We start from the raw sequence: 21,874 nt of genomic DNA on the forward strand, positions 1-21,874 counted from the left end.
TGTATATTATTCCTCCCCCATGGTAGCTTTAGTAAGTGCTTACTGACTTAGATATCTGGTTTTTTAGATGCTGTGTAAAGTTTCTTTGGGGTTTTGAAAGTTAGGATCTATAGACATTTTTCCACTTCTTTTTTATTACTTAAGATATCAGTCTTTCTGCTTGGTGGAATGCTTTTAAGATGTATTTTCAGCTATTTTAAATTTTTTCTGGATATTCTTTTAGTCAGTGTTTCTCCCCTTTTCCGTCTATTTTGGTATTTGCATCTTTGTGACCTTGAGGTATTCCATTCTGGCCTCTCTAAACTTCCTGAGGAATTTATTGAGGCTCTGTCACCTGCATCTCTAAACCCTGTGGGTTGGCTGACAACTCAAGCTACTGGGCAGAGCTAGTATAGTACCAGGTAAACAACAGCAAATTTTAGAATTGTCTGTCCTTGGAAGCACAAAATATTTAAATTCTTAAAGTGAAAGTAGAAGGTAAGAATAACTCAAGTTTACCTTCAGTTCCCAACTGACTGAATAAAACTAATTTTTTTTTCCCGTTAGGAAGATGTTTAGAAACAATATTTACTATGACTTTTCTTTGAATGTTCTCTAGGATGAGTCAATCATAAAAGTAGTTAATTTGCTTCCTTTGAAATCTCTACAGGTAAACTAATAAATTCTAGATTAAGAACTGGTGAGGGACTAGTGATTAAGTGAATTGCGGAGGTTTACTAATTTGCAGAGGCAGAACAGAGACTAAAACTCAGGTTTCCTGTCTTACATTGTAATGTTTTATCCAATATATTATGCTCCCTGTGCTATCATACTATACTTACTTGAGTAACAGTGCTTTTCTCCCTAGACTAATTAAGGAATATTTCTTAATCTAATTTTCATCTGTATTAGGATTTGGATCCTAGGAAACTAAAGACTCTAGATCCATGGGCCATCTCTACATACCCCCCAGGCTGAGTTTTATTTTTTTTAAATTATTATTATAATCTTAATTTCACAGAATAGACATGAAGCTAGGCATAAACTTCTTTGATCTACGGTAATTACACTGGCTTAACTTAGAAAATAAATATTAACTTAATCTAACAAATAATTTTTTTTGAATTTTATTTTATTTATTTTTTTATACAGCAGGTTCTTATTAGTTATCCATTTTATACATATTAGTGTATATATGTCGATCCCAATCTCCCAATTCTTCACCCCTCCCCAATCTAACAAATAATTTTGCTTTTAAAGTAAATTGCCGAGACCTGGTTTAATAGAAAGGTATTCTTTGTCTTGACTAATGTTCATACAAAGAATGCCTTTTGTATAAGTATTTGTATAGATATAGTTTGATAAACCCAGGACTGTGTTTACTGGTTCAGAGTAATCAGACCTCAAAGTGCCAACCAAGCAATTCTTTGAACATCAGATGTAATGAAGTACCACTCAAAAACTCTAGAAGCCTTTTGGTTCACAGGTGCACCGTAATGGCGCAGTTGAAATCTGTAGTAAATGGGGTATCAATCCAATTATTTCCAAAGTACGGAAGCTTATGAGTTACGGGTGTGCTCTTTGCAGTTTCTGTTGTCAGGTGATGTGTATGAAGAACCTCCTCGCTCCGTGGGTGCCTCTCACTGCTGCGGAGCGAATCCCTGTGCGGTCCGCACGTCTCATTTCTTTTCACCGCGGTTCCACTGTGGAAAACCTTGTACCTTTCACACGTCTTTGACAGCACTTGGGACTAACATGATAATAAATACAAATGCTAAATGCAGTTACATTTTATATTAATTAAAACAATTTTTATTTATTTATTTATTTTTTTGGCTTGCGGGATCTTAGTTCCCCCACGAGGGATTGAACCCTAACCACCGGAGTGCCAGGGAATTCCCTATATTTTTTAAAGTTAGCATTTCTATGAAATATTTCAAGTTCTCAGAAAACATACAGACCAAGAATACACTCGTGGTCTCCCTGCATCCTCACATTCTAGTCCCTTTGTCACAGAAACGCGATACTGTTACCTCTGCCCTTCTCTCTGCGCTCGGGTTTGTCGTGGTCTCGGCATCTTCCCCTGCTGGTGGGGCGGCCTTCAGGAGGGGTCGGGTGGCGGAGGTGGTCGGTGGGGCCGAGGCTCCCCGGCGCAGCTGGGCTCGCGGGCTTCCAGGAGGCGCCAGCCCGAGGCTGCTTCCGGGAGCAGCCTGCGGCAGGGAGGGGGGGGCGGTGGTGGTGCTTGCCCTCCTCGGAGGGTCCTGGAAAGGGGGGCGGTCTCGCTGGCAGGTCCCCAGGGATGGGGTGTTGGTGAGGGCGTAGGAGGAGGCGCTGCCGGGAGCCTTTCCCCTGCGCCCCGCCCCCGCCCCCGCCCCCGGCGAGCCTCGGCACCTGGAACTGGCGGCGCGGCACCTGGTTCTAGGGCGGGGGGCAGAGGGCGGCGAGTTCTGTCCCGCCTCGGCCCGAGGGTGGGGCCTGGAGGGGCGGGGCCTTCTCCCCGGGAACCGAGCGCCTCGGGGCAACTGTTCTCAGGTGAGGTCGCCCGGGAGGGAGGAGCCTGGGGGCTGAGGAGGGCCCCGTGAGCAGTTTGTGCCTGGCGGCCGGACGGGAAGCTTCCGCGCGTTCTCTCTTGGCTTGGTCTAAGGTCTAAGGTGCTTGGTCTAAGGAAAAAACCTGCCGTCGGACGGATTTGTATGTTTATTACTTTTATCTCCGCTACCGCGCCTCTTTTACTCTTTTGAAATAGGAAGTTGAATTCGTAATTCGTTTTCTTCACTTTCCTAAGGAAAAAAGGATATTTTAAGACTATAAATTTACCTTTGATTATAGCTTTGGCTGCACTCATATTTGTTGTATTGGTAACTTTATATCTATTCACATTGGACTTAATTTTATCTTTCTTTTTTTAGGTTGTGCTTAAACACATTAGTTTCTGCTTTAATCGTATTGAATCAGATAATTTAACTAGTGTAGTTTTCTTTTTGACATACATTTGGATGCTTGACATAGTGACTTTAAAGCTGTAGTATTTGTGTTTATTAATTTCATTTAATTAGATAAAGTTCTTTTTCCATATTTTTTGACTGATTCAACAGTGTATTACGTACGGCATAGATAAAATCGACTCCTGTAATTTCTCATATCAATTTCTCCTTGCATTTAAACTTGTGCTGGTTATTTAGCAAGTAGATCAGGCTAATATTGATATATTGTGCTTTTTATCAGTGTAAAACTATTCTCTTTATATTGTGTAATGCCTTTTTTTGGGGAGGGAGGGGGGACCAGATATTTTGCTTTGCCTGACAAATATGGCTGAGTGGGGTTTTAGTTTACCAGTTGAATGTGATCTTCTTTTCATTTTGGATCCTTCTGTGTCATTTTAACTGTACCTTTTGAAAGGTTTAATAGTCAAGTATTTAGACTAATGGATGTAATTGAAATGCTTGGCTATTTTAAGACAAACCTGTTCTTTTAATTTCCTTTCTGTTTTTCAGTTCCTTTTATTCCCTGCAGTGATTTGTAATTCAAATCTTATATCTTATGAATATTAAGTTATAAATGCTGAAAAGATTAAAAATCACCCCCCCCCCCACTTGCCATTGAAAATGAAGAAATCAGAAGTTTTCTCCCTCCTCTCTGTCTTAAGTTGACCCAGACTATAGACTTTTTCTTTGGGGAGGGAGGGATCTTCTCTGTGAATTCCAACCTCATCTCACCCCCAATCTTTTGGAGACTTGGTTATGCACTTCTATAAAAGAATTGTAAATATTGTGGAATCTTGCAAACTTGAAAGAGATTGTTGCCTTCAAACTACCAGAAGAACTTGGTTTGGTATAGTTTTGCATTACAACTTTTTTTTTTTTTTTTTACTCTGGATACTTTTTTTTTTCCTGTTTTTTCCCAGTTTATGGAATTACAGAAGAAGTTTGTTTTGTTTTTAGTTTAATTAGTTAATTGTTTTTCTGCTTGAAGGCCATGAGATCTTTATTTTTGTTCAGTTATTTGGATTTGCTTCCAGGATGTATCTATCATGGTTCTACACTAATTAGTGTTGTCTGGAACATATTGACCATTGTCATTCTCCCTTTAGGCCCGTGGAAAGATCTAGGGAAGTGTTGGTTAAATTCACCTTTTTAAAAAATATTTACTTTCTTTACATTCTCTTTAATAATCTTTACTAACATCTAGGTGATTTTGTTTCCTGCTTTAATTCATTATTTTCTTTGTTGTGGTTTTCATTATTTTGGAAAATGTGTTCAGAATTCCGAGTTTATTTCTCAAGGTTGTTCTCTGGCTTCTTTTTGTCCTGCCCTTACTAATTTGCTTTCCGTATTAGTCTGCTATTCTCTTTCAGGTGACAGAATTATTATACAGCTGAGAATACGAGTGGATAGTGTGTGTGTTTTATTTTGTTCTGTGGAGGTATTATAAAGTGATTAAAAAGATTAGGCTGTGGAGTCAAATCTCAGGTTTTCCAGTTACTAAATACAGGATCTTTGGCAAATTATTTGACTTCTGTAAGCTGTGTTTCATCATGAAGTTAATAGTACTTAACCTCACAGGAGTGTTGGATTTAGCGAGATGATGCCTGTAAAGTGCTCAGCATAATGCCTAAAGTAAGTGCTCGATTCTCATGGAGTTTCTCATAGGAATGCTTATCTTCTTTTCAGTTTGAAGAATGATACTCTTTCTCTACTGTTAAATTCTTTCATAGTTCTTTATAGTCTTTAGTCAAATGCAAACACTGTGGTGCAGGCTGGAGGTGCAGAGGCAAGATAGGTGTGCCTTCCCAGGAATGGTGTCAGTCTAGCGAGGCTGCTTGCACTGAAGTAAGGGTGATCTTTTTAGGAACTTCGTTATATACCGGTCATTGTCCCATAGGTTTCTTTTCTCTGTTTCTCTTTCAAGAATGCTGATGTGTTGGTATATGATGCGTTTTAAAAGGCTTTATTTGGAAATAATTTCAGACTTGAAAAGTTGGAAAAATAAAAATAATACCCATATGCCATTTACCTAGATTCACCTGTTGTTAGGGTTTCAGTTTTGTCATCCATGCCCTTTCCCCCTCCTCCCCGCCCCGTGTATGTTTTTTTGCCCTGAACCATTTTGAGGGTAAGTTATACACAGTGCTCCCTTTACCCCTAAATACTTAAATATGTATTTCCTAATAATAGGAATATTCTTACATAATCACAGCACTATTATCACCCCATACATTTACATCAATATATCTAATCTACCATCCATATTTCAATTTGTCACTTGATCTAATGTCCCATATAGCATTTCCCTCCTCCTATGTAGGTTCCAGGATAGTCTAGGCTCAGGTATTCCATTTAGTTGTCATGTTTCTTTTGAGTCCTTTAATCTGGAAAATTTCTTTAGCCCTTCTTTGTCTTTTTTGATATTGACAGTTTTGAATAATAGAGTTTTTCCTCACATACCTGGTTTTTGTTTGTTTGTTTTGTTTTCTTTAAATCACAAATAGAACTTTCCTTATTTTGTCTTTGTCTGATATTTCCTCATGATTATATAGAGAGTTATTCATTCTTGGGCAGAATATTGCATAAGTGATGATGTGCCCTTCTCAGGCTTTCAGCTGGATGCACCTGATGTTTATCTCTCCCTCATAGGTGATGTGAATTCTGATAATCTGGTCAAGCTGCTGTAAAGTTTCTCCACTGTTTTCTTTCTCTCTCTTCTATCTAATAAAACAGTATGTGAGGAGACACTTTAATACCGTGCAAATATCTTGTTGCTCCTCAGAATTTTCTCCAAGATTATAGGAACCAATGCCTGATATAGTTTTTACCTGTTGTTTGTAAAATGATGCTTTTCTAACTTCACATTTACCAGTCAGCCCCCTGCATTCTGTTGTAAGCAAGAACCCTCCCTTCTTTCACATGTTAAAATTATGTATATATTGTCAGTATTGACTCATGAATTCTTGTTATTATCAATAATTTATAATTTATTACTGTACCTAATTTGTTTTGTGCTCAAATTGTCCAGTTTTGCCTTTGATATCCTTTTCAAGCTGGCTCCTATGTCTTTGTGGCACGCCCTCACCATTAAGCACTTCATTACATTTGGGCATAACAAGATACTCCAAAATCATCTTACACCTCCCTGCCCTAGCCCTGGAATCTGTCCTCTTTTCTATAAATAGGCCAAGTTCCTTTAGTGAAGATTGGGTGCTAGGTGTGCCCATTGCTCTGGGGGTGTTTGCTTCTTTGTACTTTCAGCAGATGAGGCAGGAAATACATGCATGTGTATACATTTACACATATGCATATCTACGAATACACAGATAAGTATGCGTATACTCACACATGTACATCATTTATAAATAACGAATTTACACCAATACCTCCAATTCTGATCCCTCCTGCTGAGTTTTTTGCCTTCTCACATTCTTACATATCCATTCTCGTATAGTAAGAATCCTTGTGTTTTGCCTGTTATTCTTGAAGATTTTGTTTTTTTTTTAAATTCCCCATTCTTATTGATTTAATTTTTAAAAATACATAGGATATTAACACGCTTCCAAAAATTTGATTCATCCTTCCTGTATTTTTTTGTAATGATAAGCAAATATATTTTTGTTTCCCTTTCTACACTGAAGGTAGCATATGTGCTCTTTTGCATGTTGCTTTTTTTTAACTTAAAATCTGGAAGTCACTTCATATCAGTTCATAGAGATCTTCCTCATTCCTCTCCCTCCCCTCCTCCCTTCCTTCCTCCCTTCCTCCCTTCCTTCCTCTCTCTCTTTCGTTCTTTCTCTTTCTCCCTTTCTTTCTTCCTGCCTCCCTCCCTCCCTCTCTCTCTCTCTCTCTCTCTCTCTCTCTCTCTCTCTCTTTCTTTTTTTCTTCTGTTTATTTGAACCATAGTTTTTCAACCAATGTCCTATGCTTGAATATTTAGGTAGTTTCCAATATTTTACATTAGAAGTGATTCTGTAGTCAGTAACTTTGTGCATATGGGTTTTTGAAGTGCTGGGAGCGAATCTCTAGAATAAATTTCTAGTAGTAGGATTACTGGCTCGGGGGTAAATGCGTATGTAATTTTGTTAGGTATCGTCACATTCCCTTTCATGGGACTTGCAGCTGTTCCTTTTGCCACCACTCATGCATGAGAGAACTTCTTTTCTACATCCTTGCCAACAGGCTGTCATGTTCAGCTTTTGATTTTTGCCTGTCTTATGAGTGAAAAATGTTATCTCAGTGTAGTCTAATTTTCTTTTCTCTTTTGAGTGAAGCTGGTCATTTTTTCCTGTGTTTAGGGGTCGTTTTTTACCCCTTTTTGTGAGTTGTCTGTTCTTGTGTGTTGCCTGTTACTCTTGAAGATTTTGATGACCCCACAGTCTAAGAGCTCCTTGTATAGTTGGGATATAAGGCCTTCAGCTGTGTTATACGGTGCACATCTTTTCTTCCAGTTTGTTGTTTGCCTTTTTAGCTTTGCCTGTGTTATTTTTTGCCATGCAAAAGTTTATTTTTATATAGTCAGATTTATCAGTCTTCTATTGCTTTTGGACTTTTGAGTTAAAATTAGAAAGCCTTTTCCTATACTGAGGCTATAGGAGAGTTCATATTTTCTTCTAGTTTTTATGTTATTTTTTACATTTAGCTCTCATCCATTTTTAGTTGATGCTTCTATATGGTATGAATTATCTTTTCCCAGTTGGCTATCCAGTTGTCCAAAATCCATTCACTAAAAAGACAGTCTTTGACTCAGTGACTTGAGATTCCAGACTAGAGTTTTAGATTTAGTTGGGTTTATTTCTGGAATTTCTTGTCTGTTCCATTGCTCTGTCTTTCTATCTTCATGAGCCAATACCATACCGTTTTAACTATAGAGGCTTTGCAGTATCTGGTAGTCATGGTCCTCCATCAGATCTTTTCTATTTCACATTTTTCCTAGCTGTTTTTGTCGTTTATTTTTCCATATGAACCTTAGGCTCTGTGAAAAACCTCACTGGAATTTTTATCAGGTCACTTTAAATTTATTCATTGATAGTGAAATCTTGATGTTAGGACATCCTAACGAAGAACAAGGTATGTCTTTGCATTTGTTCAAGTCTAATTTAGTGTCTTCTAGGAATGTTTTCTAATTTTCTTTGTGTAGGTTTTGGACATTTCTTAAGTTTATTCTTAAAAGTTGTCTCTATTTTGTTGATGTTATAAATGGGATTTTCCCATTCATTATATCTTTTAACTGGTTATTATTTGTGTATGTGAATTCTATTGAATTTTCATTGCTAATTTTATATCCTGCTACTTCGTTAAATTCTTTTATTAAATTTGTGATACATTCTCTAGGATTTTCCAAGTATGCTATCTTGTCATCTACAAATAGTTTTATTTCTTCTTTTCCTATTTTGCCTCTGTTTTCATTTGTTTTACTGTTTACATTGGTTCAGAACCATGTTAAATAGTAGTGGAGATAGTAGGCATCCTTGCTTTATTTCTGACCTTAGTGGGAATGCCTCTAGGGTTCCCCAATTAAACAAAATGCTGGCTTTAGAATTGAGGTATATGTGTATATCACATTAAGGAAATACCTACCCATTTTAATTTTCTCGGAAGTTTTTTTTTTATTAGGAATGGATTTTAATTTTTTTCCAAAGGTCTTTTCAGCATCTAGTGAAATAATTTATCTTCTCTCCTCAGACCTAATAATATGTTAGATTTTATTAGTAGGTTTTCTAATATTTAACCATACTTGCATTTTTGTATAAACTCCTCTTGGATATGGTTTATGATTTTCTTGATTTGCTATTGGAGTCTGTTTGCTAACATTTTACTTAGGATTTTGTCATCAGTATTTATGAGTACCTCCATTTTAAATCTGTAAGACTTTAGCAGATCTGTGGTTCATGCTAGTTTCTCTTTTTCAGTGAGCATCTCTTTTGTATCAAAAGATACCAGCAGCTCAAAAAGATAAAGTTCCTTTTTTATTGGTGCTTTAGATTGCAAAGTTGGGGGTGGGTGGGTAATGAGAGTCCCACAATTTGTCAGCCTTGTGCCCAGGATTTTAAGGCAGCCTGGCTCACAGGCGCAGAAGGAGGTTTGGCTGGCCTCTGCCAGGTCTTGCACATCAGCAGTTCTGCTTTGCTAAGGGTAGTGCCTCTCTCTTCTGAAAATATGAGAAGCCATAATTGGATTTTGACGTTGAGTGGTTATTTTCACAATTTCAGACACCTAATCATTTGGAGTGGGTTATATTTCCTTAGTGTGAATTCTTGTTTTTAGTTTCTAAGCTACCCATAAACAAACAGAATTCCCTAGCAGGACCATTTTGCTTTCGGAGTAGTGAGTTGAGTAGACTTATTCAGCCTTAGCTACTTCCTGATTCTGGAACGTGTTTCTTTTTTGAAGTTTGGATTGCTGCGTTCTTGGTTTTATTCCTTCCCTATTTATGTTTTCTTGGATGTCTCTATCCACTATTTACACTTTCCAGGAGGTTTCAGTGTAAATTGAGTGATATCTCATCAGATGTTCAAAACAAACTTCTTTTTCAAAAACATACACCCTAAATTAGTGTCATAAAAATTAAAGCTTAATATATAATCTACAAATGTTTCACTGATTTTTAAAAAAGGGTTACACCAGAACTGCAGTACAAATGCATAACAAACTGTTTCTGTTTTCATTTTTCCTGGTGTTTAGAATTGCAGAATATGTGTAGAGTGTGGCACACGATCTAGTTCTCAGTGGCACCACAATTGCCTGGTATGTGACAGTTGTTACCAACAGCAGGATAACTTATGTCCTTTCTGTGGGAAGTGCTACCATCCAGAATTGCAGAAAGACATGCTTCATTGTAATATGTGCAAAAGGTAAGAAGATATAGTTATTCCATTTGTTTGTCAGTTCTTCTGTCCATGTGATCATCTGCTCTGCCATGTATTTTGAGATCCAAGCTTTTGTCATTCCAGTAATCCTTTCAGTACTGAGTGCCGTTATAGATGGAATTAAAGTGTGTTTTTATGAGTCTGAAAGGCATAACGATGTAAGTGGGCAAAAAATAAGACAAGACCAGAAACAAGCATTAAGAGGGAAAAGTAAAGAGTAAATAGTTTAAAATGTGTTAAAAAAAAAAAAAAAAAAAAGGTCAACACCTGTGATGACATCCAAAAATGACAGCTCCTTTTCTAGAATCTTCAATTGCTAACCCCTATAACCTCTCTTCTTCCATCCTTACCCCTTCCTATATCCAGTTTTTCAGCAATTATCTCTCTTTTCCCTAAATATTCATTTGACTTTAAATTAGAAAATTTTATTTAAATATATTTATCGTCACAGATGGGTTCACTTAGAATGTGACAAACCGACAGATCATGAACTGGATTCTCAGCTCAAAGAAGAGTACATCTGTATGTATTGCAAACACTTAGCTGAGATGGATCCATTACAGCCAGGTGATGAAGTGGAGATGGCTGAACTCACTACAGGTAAATTTGAGAGTTTTTGTTTTTTAGGATGCTGTGCCAACCAGTCAGCAGTATATTGCTTTAGTAACAATGAGGGAATCCTGTGTATCGGATCCCATCTTATTTTTAGCTTCTGTACCTGTGATCTTGGTCATCTCTGAATCTGATGGTTAACATCTAATCTAGCTTCTTTACAACTGTTCGCCCAATATTTGAATTCCAGGACTAGCGTACGCTCCTACAACTGTGTTTTTTGGGCCAACAGTGGAAGTTCCTTACTGTTTGGCTGTATGACCTAGTTTGCACTTCATACTCTGGGTTATTTTACTACAAACAAATTTTAGTTTTATTAAATTTTGTTCATGTAGTTTTATTAGTACACCATTGGGTTATAAACGTAATAACAAGATTCTTAGATCATAAAGGGAACAGACCTGCTAATCAGATCGTTTTTCATTTTCATCAGTATGAATGGCAAAGTCTATAAAAGTTCTATTTTATCAACTGCAAGGGGTTTAAGTAGACACATCTTGGTTACTAACATTTTGTTTCTAGTATGCCATCAGTATACAGTTGTGCAGTATCCTTTCAAAATAATAAAATTCCAGTTACTTTTTAATTCATTATATTTTCCATATTTGAAAAATGTAAATATATATTTGGTTCAACATAGAAAAATCTGAAGAAGAATTTATGGCATTTTTTAGGGATAATTTACCACCATTAGAACAAGGTGATAATTGTTGACTTAGTTAACAAAAACAGAAAAACTCATTCTGAGCTAAAGAATAAGTAATTTTCTGTTAAGATTGTAACAATGAAATGGAAGTTGAAGGCCCTGAGGACCGCATGGTATTTCTGGAGCAAGCAGTTAATAAAGATGTCGATGATCAACAGCCCACACCTGGAATTGTTCCAGATGGTAAGGATGTTTTTGGTGATGGATAGTCTATTCTCTGAAGAAAATGTGTGTGTAGAGGGAATATGTGAACATCTGCAACTTTAGTACCCTAGATAAAAGTAAGCTGAGATGTAGTCATGTAGGAAACTATTTAGAGAGGAGCCTTTTTAAATAAAATAAACTTAGACCGAAATTAATTGGGGAAAGGGCATGCATATATTGTATTGATAGTTCAGCTGTAATCTAGACTTACTCATAAATATATACTTTGTTTAGGGATCAAGTGATTTTCATTAAAAAGCAATTTCTTTCTTTAGTTATCTTTGTAATTACTACTAGAGCTGTTGCTGATTGTGAGATGTTTCATGCTGAGATAATGAAAAATTCATTGTTTTAGATCATGTAAGCAGTCCTGTTGAGGGTTATTTCAGTGATATTTCAATTAAGCTTTTTGCATTATTGGTAATAGCTATTATTGTACTTGAGGATCTGGAATTAATGAGAGACCAGGTTTGGGGAAAACTACTTATTAAATTTAATCTTGGTCTCACCTCAAAGTCTGTGGGATTGTATGTGATACCTGTGTTATATAGGTTGAATGTATACATAAAAAGCCCTTGAGATATTTTGAGGTTAAGTTTATATTTAACAACTCTCATTAAAAATTATACTTCATAAAGAAATAAAGTGAAGAAAAATAAGAGAAAACTATATAATAATCTTATAGTACATAATCAGATTCCTTCCATATCCTTCCATATCCAGTTTCATTTCCATATCCAGTTTCATTTCCATATCCTACTTAACAAACGAATAGTAACAGGATGTTTTATGCTTATATTTGAAATTGGAATTTGGCAGAAGGATAAATATCTTACTCAAATTACTGTTGAGAAAGCAGTGTTAGAGGGATTTGGACTCCTTGCTGGAGATTCCATAAGTGTGTTATTCACAGCAGCTCACATCCACACTGGAGAGCAGCGGAGGAGTGATCCACCAGGAAGTCATGGCGCGCGTGGACTTCTCACTGCTGGTAGGCCACATGTTCATATTGTCTAATTTGATTGATTTACAGCATAACGCCTTTATGGTTGCTCTGCAATTCGAGTCATTGTCTGCTAAGGTGACTTTTCAAATTAGAGATGAATTGTTTACTATTGCTAGACTCACATGACGGTAGTGCAGTCTGTGGTTAGGTGATCCTCTTCTGGAAAACCATTGGCAGTGGATTTCTAAGGCAGAAATAGAGCATGTTTGCGCTTTTATCTTAATCCTTCCTGCCTAGCACAGAGGAGAAAGAACATACTCGTGTTCTGAGTGTGTATTGCAAATGTTCCTCTTTGCCAGTGAGACTTGAGGTAGTCGGTCTCCTATTATGAGCACATAATTTAGGCATTATATAGCATTAAGATTGTTTTACTTGAGTCACTCAAATGGTGATACTTTTGGTTTTAAACCATAAATGTTCACTTCATTTATATGTATTTTCTGTTTTAAAGGTCCATTTTTTATTACTTTTAAAATATTAAAGTATTTTTGAAGCACTTTTGTGTTTAAAAATATTTAGTATGATCAGATCTGTTATTTGATGTTTTTTTCCTTTTCAACTATAGTCTTTCAATAAAGCAGGAGTGAGAAGTGAGATTTCATTTTGATATAAGAACATATATAAATTTCAGTCACCATGGTAAATAGTAAATAAGGAAATTAGTGTCTTTATTAATGTACCTAAGAAATTACCTTGATGGCATTTGAAATAAGTGCTTTTTATCATCAGTGGTCTTACTTAAAAGAGCCACTTAGGGCCCATGTCAATTGGACGTCTAACCTTACTCTTAAGTAGTGTTGGGTTAAAGGTTTAACTTACTAGTACCCTGATTTAAAATTTAGTAGTCAGTGACTATAGATACTTCTGATATCTAATTATTTTTATTGATTTGCTAAGATAAGTCTCTTTGGTTATAGATGATGAGGAAGAACAAGAATTATATCCCAAAAACTGTATTGATTGTGTTAGCATGTATGGCTAAGCGAAACAAGTCTTTTCTGTCTATGGTCATTACATATTTGAGTATACAGAAGTTTTGTTACATCCTGTGTCGGCTTATTGCAAAATTCTTTTTATTCTAGACTAATCTTTACTTTTTAAATTTGGACACATCATGTAATATCACTGAGCCTCATTTTCCTAGTTGTAAAATGAGTATAACTTCACCTACAAAATTTTAAATCCTCTTGTAAGTGACCAAACTGTAAAACATCATATATATAATGGTTATATTAGAAATTAATTCTATTTTAATATTCTTACCAGAAATTACCTTAAACTCTGGGGATCCCATTAAGGTAGTGTTCTTGTAGGTTTTCTGGTCTGATCGGTGACTGATTCTAATCCATAAACCCTGCTCTCTTTTGGCCTTTACTAAACTTAATAATTGCCTTATTGCCTTTCTTGATGAATACCTTCTGACTTAAGGCATGGTTTTAAGCAAAAGTATGTTTTGGACCCCAGCACCCCCACTCCCCTGCCAACTTTTTTTTTCTACCCAAGCCTATTATTTTTAAACCATAGAGCTACAGACATGTAAGACATTAATGTTTTATACCTAATCATAGTTAGAAATTTTAAAATTCATAGGTACATTAACATAGTAGATATTTGAAATTTTATAGAATCATCGCAAGATACAATGAATCCTGAATTGGAAAATCAGATTTCTCATGAAGTTGACAGTGAAGAAATGGAAATGCCTCCTAAAGCGATGCATGCTTGCGGTGCAGCTCAAAATGAGAACAAAATGGAAGTGACAGACAGCGCTGAAGCCCTTGCTCCCCAGGTCGCTGTGCAGCAGGGGGAAGTGCACTTGTTGGAGGGACCTAACATGGTGGCGCCCCCAGAAGAATCCCGGCCTCCGGGAGTCAACATTGAATCTGTCACTGTCCCGTCCCCGTCCCCGGGTGGGGAAGGTACGGCTTTATGTTCTAAGGAACAGTTGGCCATAGAAAGGGTACCAGAAGAAATGGAACAGAAAGAAAATCCTGAACCTTCTACTGCATTTATGGACTTCGAAGTGGCTCCTGCAATTGAGAGTTGTGTGAAAGATGGTGTATGCCAAGAAAGCAAATCTGTAAAATTACCATCTGAGACAGAGTCATCATTTTCATCAGCAGCGGGCATAAGCAAGGCAAATGCGTCTTCCTCTCCAGCACTTTCTTCCGACTTGCCTTCCCACGACATGCTGCACAGTTACCCGTCGGCTCCCAGTGCTTCTGCTGGAAACATCATGCCAACAACTTACGTCTCAGTCACCCCCAAAATTGGCATGGGTAAACCAGCTATTACCAAAAGGAAATTTTCTCCTGGTAGACCTCGGTCCAGACAGGTATGGTGATTTTAATGATGTTGATAGAAAAGATGTTGGAGTGATTCTATAAAGTAAAAAAAGTGTATGTGTAGCTTTGGTTTGGAGGGCAGGTTTTTCTGTTTAGGTGGAATGTAGATGTAATGTTGACTTACATGTTTTGGCCACTTAAAAAAACATACTGTTAATGAAGACTAGTTTATTAAACTTGAAGTGATCTTACTGGAATTTAAGTGCAACCTATTTGATTATAGTTTCTAATAGAAAACACTTTAAAGAAGTTTTTAGTTCTATGCCATAGTAACAGCAGAGACTTAAAAAAAAAGTAAGGTTTTGGGTATAGTGTAATTAACAGTCATTTTTCCCCTTAAATATATTTGTTTATTGATATTATTCGTTGTACATATTTTTAACTGCTTAAGCATCAGAATTTACCTAGAGTATTTTTCGTGCAGGGGAATTTCTCATTTTGGTTTTTCTATTGATTGCTAACTTTTTGTGGGAATTTTTTTAAAGTTAGGAGTTATTTCAGTGGTTTTGTGAACAAAATTTTAGGATTATATTGTTGATCTTAAGGAAGTGAAGGGAGTTCTTCCCATGATTGTTCTAAGTTGTGTGAATGTGAACTCTACCCTTTAAGGGTAAGTTCCAGATCTTTTCCAGTGGGATTTGAGTGAAACTACAAAGCAAAGTGAAGATACTATAGCTAAGAATTATGTATTCTACAAAATTTCTACTTTCTGAAGTTTTTCATAAAATAGCAGGATGTCAAACAGTCCAAAAGTGTTTAGTCACGATAATAATTTGGAGTTTTAAGTCTCATGATTTAAATTGCTTTCAGTGATTAAAGTTTAACTTTTAATAGGAATAATAATATCTTGATCTTGATCGTCTAATTTTGGAATTGTGAGACAAGTAAAAAAGTTAAATCAAACTTTATTTTAATGTGAAATTAGTCTCCTACTTGATACTTATTTTCTATTCTACCAAGAGAGAGTTTTCTTCTCAAACTAGTTCTCTTCATCCTTAGTTTTTTCTTTTATTTTCCTTTTCTTTTTTTGAATAGCATATACTAATTGTGTAGTTTTGGCTCTGGAAAGACTTTAGCAATGGAAATTTGAATCTCAAATTTAATTTTGGTTCAGACATTTACATTCTTTAAGGATATTGCATCATAAATATTCCTGTTAAATTTTACTGGTATCTCTCCTTATTTAGAGACTTCTGCTCCAACTGAGAAGCCATTACGATTATTTTTCTGTTGACCTATGGTCCAAAAGAGTGTGGGTATTTTTGTATGTGTGTGAGAGTGTGTATGTACATATTTTTTTTTTTCTTCCAGGTTCATCCCATTTTACATGAGCCGTGTCTTAATATTTGTTACTGTTACTACTTCTGCTATGTTCTCTTTCAATTGTGGTAGTATTCTCCTTTCTATTTAGCTGCTACTGCCTGATTACTACCTCACAATTTGCTGCTAATCTCACAAGCAGCTGGTAGGCCATGTTTTTACCTCCCAGTTTTGTTTTAGTTGTATAGGAAACAACCTTCACTTGGTGATTCAAAGCTTGTTGATATACTGCTTTGCTTTTGTGGAGAGTATGCATTGGATAGAACAAGATACCTTATTTGTATCATCTTATTTTATGGGAAAATATTTAATGAAATCACATGACTGTGATCTACTTCAGACACTCATGTACTAATTGCTCTCATGATAATATTGAAAGTTTTTGTTCAATCTTCTATGAAATATGTTTTCTTAGAAACATTTTCTTGAAGTATTCTTAAATATTTAAAGAAAATTTCATAGAGAAAACATAAGTACTCTTAAATATATTTTGATAACTTTCAAATGCTAAGAATTTTTTTCTTCATTTTACCTTTCCACCTTTTTTGTTGTTGTTGTTGCTGCTAACATCATATATGTGGAGAGCTTAGGAATTTACATAAGTTCTAAGACTGACATCTGTTGAGAGGTTCTCATAGAGAAGGTGAAATTTCTTTAATAGAGTAGGTTTCCAAAAATAGTACTTCATTAGATTATAACCACTTTGCCATTACGTTGTGAACTGAATTTCTTATTTTTCATCAATTTAAGTAGTTTATTAAGAACCCTAGAATTTTATAACATACTTGTGTATTGCAATAGCATTTTAAATGAAGTGTTTCGAATTAACATATCAGTTTCATCATCTGTTCCTGTGAGAGCAAAACAGGCCTCCAGTGGTGAGCTGTAGAGGATTATAGTTTTGTTAACAATTAATTACAAGTAAGCAATTCCTCCCTCCCTGCCTCCCTCCCTTCTCTTTCTTCCATTTCTGGTTTCTAAACGTAGACCTTTTAGTAAGAAGCACTGTTGGCATTTTTTGGGGTTGGTTTGTTTTTGCTTTTAAAATTAAAAAAGGCAGATCGGTGAATCATATCATCCAAATAAAGAGAGATTCTGTTCTTGATAAATTATTTCATATCCAGCTTTTAACTAAAATAAATTTGAATTTTGAAGTACTGCTTTATATAATGTATACATAATGATATTCATTAAAGGAAATTACCCTAGTAGTTGTAATTGTCTATTCCTGGATACCTATGAGGTAAACCTATATACTGATACTTTGTCTTAGAACCTATCAAAAAAGGTTTCATTAGTAAATAGGTAAATATTCTCTATTCTTTATGAGGAATAAAAGTTGTAGAGTAGATGCCAACAGTGATTTTCCCACATACCTTCTAGTCTAAATACTATGTGGCATTTTATAAAAGTGACTCTTAAGAAGCCTATTTTGTATTATTTATATATGTTTGTACTGTAATTAATTGATCCTGGGAAAGACTGATTAATATAAATTCAGCATGAATATTTCCATAGTGCAGTTGTTTGGCTTCAAAGCCTTATTCTTCCATTACTGTCTGTGGGACACCAAGCAAGTTACCTTGTGAACTCTCTTGGTTTCTTCATCCATAAAACTACATCAGATGGTTGTTAGAATTTAACGATAACACCTATACACCCCCTGACACATAGCAAACGGTAGTGCTGCCCTGCTTTCTTTCTTGATTTGCAGGATAATGCAGAGATTATGTGAAAATGGAGACTGGAGAAGGATGTAATGTTCATGTGTTAAATTTGGCTGTGAAGTGGTGGTCCTGAAACCCATCACGTTGACTCATAACTATTTCTAAAGAAATGTGGCAGTGAAAATCACTGCAGGCCCGCCCAAGTCAAACTGGCCACAGTAAATACAAGATGTAGTACGTTTTCAAGTTCAGTGCCACGTAGTGGTTGCACAGATTGCAGAACTAAACTGCCTATTTAAGTACCCTGTGTGTGATATAGGCTGCTGCAGTAGAGGAAGCCACAGGGCACTGTGGGAACGCAGGAAGGGCAAGAGGAAAAACTCTACTCAGGCTTACGGGCTTAGGCGTGTTTTCTGGGAGAAGTGACTGAACCATTGCTACTCAGAATGTGACCTGCAGACCAGGACTATCAATATCACCTGGAAGTTTGTTACACTGACTCTCAGGCCCCACCTTCACTTGAGTGAACATGTCTATTTTAAGAAGATCCCCATGCAGCCTGAAGTCCAAGAAGCACTGCTCTAAACCATTGAGAAACTGTAGTTTTCATCCTAAAAAAGTGTCTAGCCTTTGGGGTGTCAACCTGCAACACATTACAGATCAGAACTATCATACATCCCTCTTAGTTTTCTTGTGCCTGTTACATTTTTTAAGCCATTACTAAAACGATTGCTAGCACCAGCCAAATTCACTTTCTTAAATTTACTGAGGGCTAAAGCTGGCAACAGCTGTTTCTGTACGTATATAGTTTATCTCTTATCAGATGACTCTCAGGACTAAATTTCTTGTTCTGTTTGATGTTGAACTCAGTTTTGTATATGACTTATTTATGTTAAAAGAATTCTGTAAGTCATAAAAAAATGAATTGTTTGCTACAATAGCTGTAATGTACATGAGTGAATGTATGTACCAAAAAGACAAACTATAAACGCTTGTGTTTTCAGTTTCTCTTACTAATTGTCCTCCTTTCTACTCTCTTTTCACTGTTTTCACTTTCTCTAAATCAAACTCACCCATTCATAGCAATCTTGGTTTTGCATAGTATGTAGGGAGAGGGTGGACTTAGGACTTGGCGGTGTGAATCTGCCCGGGAGACATACCTTACCTTCTCTGGCCACGCTTTAAACTGATTTAGTAGAATTGGATACTCGTGGGCTCTAATCATGACATCGATCATATTTAACAGCCAGCAACAGGATTTGACTTCTAATAGAAAGTTGCCCATAATAGCCTTCCCTCCACCTGCCATTATTGTCCCATTTCCCTATTCCCACAGTCCTTGTGACAGCTTTGTAATTTTACTAGGTTGATACATTCACCTGAGAAATTGGCCTCAAAGCAGAAAACTGAATACCAACTTTAAACAGTAATAATTATTGTTGGAATCGAATTCAGTCTCTGCCAAATAGTAATTTTAAAGTTTCTGTGGCATTTGAGAACAAGTTGGTTCTGTTTAGCGCTCTTTGTTAACTTAAATTCTCCTGACGATTACATTTTTTAACCCTTTTGTTTGTTTTCTTTTTCAGTTTGTAGATAGTTTAAGAGTAAACAGTGCATGGAATAGGTTGGTAATTTTTTAATAGGTGAAGAAATCCGAGATTCTAGGCTACAACTGATGGAATTAGTGTGTTTCATATCACAGTACAGTGTTTATTGATGCATCTATGAATACATGCATGCAAAAATGCTCAGTAGAAAAAGGAGACGTTCAATAAGTGCTGAACAGAAGGCTTACTTAACATAGCAGTGAATGAAAAGAGCAGAGTGTCTGCCACCAAGCTTATACTCCAGTGGCAATAGATAAATACAAGTGCGGCAAAGTAAAACCAAGTGTACCAACGATGTAAACCATGTTACAGTAGGTGGGGAAGCTGACCTCTTCTGAATGGTCTGTGTAAATTCTTTTATATCAGAGCTGAGATCTGAAGGGTAATTTATAACTACAGTTGATAATTACATCAGTATTTTCGTTTTAAGGTCTAAAGAATATATTAGGTAATTTCTTCTTTGTGAACATATCTAAGTGTAATCATAATTTTCTTCATTTCCTATAAAATTGCACGTGCTCTGCCTTCCAATGCCTTATGATAACATACTTATTAAAATTTGTAATGTAATTACCCAAGCTTTTATTGTGTAAGTTTTTCATAGCAGTTGAATGGTTGTCTAATTATCCCTGAAATAGCATCTAAACATTCTTAATCTATAGAGCCCTTCATTTTGTTCATCCATGTTATATGAAGTGTGAATGCTTTTTGAAATGAGATATAATTTTGATATCAAAGCTAACTTATAAATTATGAATAAATATTATTTTAGAATATGACTTTTTACGGTATACTTTAAGAACTGTCTACTGATATACCATTAAACGATTTACCAAAAGGAATTTAATATGTACACCAGCCAGATATCCTCAGAGAAAAATACTGCGTGGAAACGTTGAGGGAACGCGGTTTAGATATCTCTTGCTCTCACTCTCTACCACTAAATACTGATAAACAATAGAACAGATGACCCCATATTGTGTTCAGTATGCAGATGCTAAAGGTGTTGTAAAGGGGACATGATTCACTTGGAGTGCCAGGGAAGGCCTCTTCGATGAGGAAGTATTTAAGACCATACCTGAAGATTCTGGAGACACCAACCAGTGTACAGGTGGTGTAGTTCTGAGTCAGTAGGTCCCCATTGTTGAAGAGCTGGGCGTGTGTGAAGGATGGCAAGGAAGCCAGGGTAGCTAGGGCCTGTCGACAGTGGGAGGTGCCACAAGATGAAACTGAAGAGAGCCAGTAGGAAAGGTTTGAGTTTTAAGTTTACTGTGGAGCTATCAGAGGGTTTGGAACAGGGCAGTAGAGTCTTGCTTGGTCACATTTACGTTTTTTAGGAGTCCCTCTGGCTGCTGTGTGGGGAAAGGCTTGAGGAGGTGCAGGTGAGGAAGAAGCAGAAAGAGAAGTAGACCTTTGCAGCAGGCTAGCTGAGAGGTGGTGCTGGCCGTGGGAGTGCAGAGAAACAGAATGACCAGAGACAGAGCTTGAAGAGAGAATGTGCTGAATTTACGGATGGTTTGGATCAAAGGAGTGGGGAGGGAGAGGACTGAAGGGGCAGAGGAGAGTGATGAGAGACAAGAACAGGTCTCCTGACTCCCAGTTTTCTGACTTGGACTGGAATCCACTTCTAAAGACGGGGAAAAATTGTGAGCTGGAACTCATTAAGGGAGAGATTTTAGACGTGGTAAACTGGAGAGGTTTTGTGCGACAAAACGGAAGTGCTAAGAAGGAAGTTGAACATCATAATAACCTGGAGCTCTCAGAACATGTTAGAACTAGAAATGTGAATTTGGGGAACAACAACATCCAAGATGGTGTTTACAGCCCTCATTGTAGGTAAGATCATTTAGGACAAGACTACACAGAGGAGAGTGGTCCAGGCTTCCGCCCTGGGAAACACTGGGGCTTTAGAGGTCAAGTGGAGGAGGAACTCACAGGGGAGGCTGAGAAGGGTCAGTGAAGGAGGGCAGAGAAACATTTGCTGATGTGCTGCACAGAGCCCAGCAGAACTGTAAGTAGATGTTGACAGTGAAATGACAGTAGAGAAATTGCTTTTGTCAGCACAGAGGTTACAGAAGGCCCCGGACACAGTAGGAAAGAAGACAGGTGTGGACATAGACGAAGGGTGATCTGTTAGTGGGAAAGCGATTTGTCAGGTGAAATCAGCATAGCTATTAGCTGAGTGTAGGGTAGGTTAATTAAAGTGAAACCAGCCTCTCCCTGTGTGGTCTTTCTCAAAATACCGTTATTTCATTAACCATCTCCTCCCCAAAGGATAGTCAAGTTCTTATTTGTAGTCATTTAAATTCCCTGGTGATATTTTAATGTGATTAATGGGCTACTACTTGTTAGTTTGTTAGTGTTCTAGAAGCCTGGTAAGTACTGTGTTTCTTGTCTTTAGTTTTGATCATTTAATTGGTAAAATTATAGCATGCATTGTTGAATTATCGAATTCCAAATAGTTTCTGTATTGTTTGACATTTGTGTTTAAAATGTTATCTTTGTGGAGTAAACGTTTTTCTTTATGCTGCTTTAGCATCTTCATCAGATTAGCTCAGGTTATTGCTGAATGTGG

General features: G+C 36.7%; 1 protein-coding gene across 1 annotated transcript in view; it reads left to right on the top strand.

The window, feature by feature from the left end:
* The window catches only part of KMT2C (lysine methyltransferase 2C), a 277,011-nt gene that overhangs the window by 159,291 nt on the left and 95,846 nt on the right, over positions 1 to 21,874 (top strand). The window contains 5 exon segments of the mRNA XM_036863101.1: positions 9,648 to 9,817; positions 10,284 to 10,432; positions 11,220 to 11,333; positions 12,268 to 12,345; positions 13,986 to 14,695. Of these exon segments, the coding sequence (XP_036718996.1) occupies positions 9,648 to 9,817; positions 10,284 to 10,432; positions 11,220 to 11,333; positions 12,268 to 12,345; positions 13,986 to 14,695 (1,221 nt within the window).

Source organism: Balaenoptera musculus, chromosome 9 (assembly GCF_009873245.2).
Source record: "Balaenoptera musculus isolate JJ_BM4_2016_0621 chromosome 9, mBalMus1.pri.v3, whole genome shotgun sequence".
In the NCBI taxonomy this organism is placed as follows: Eukaryota; Metazoa; Chordata; class Mammalia; order Artiodactyla; family Balaenopteridae; genus Balaenoptera; species Balaenoptera musculus.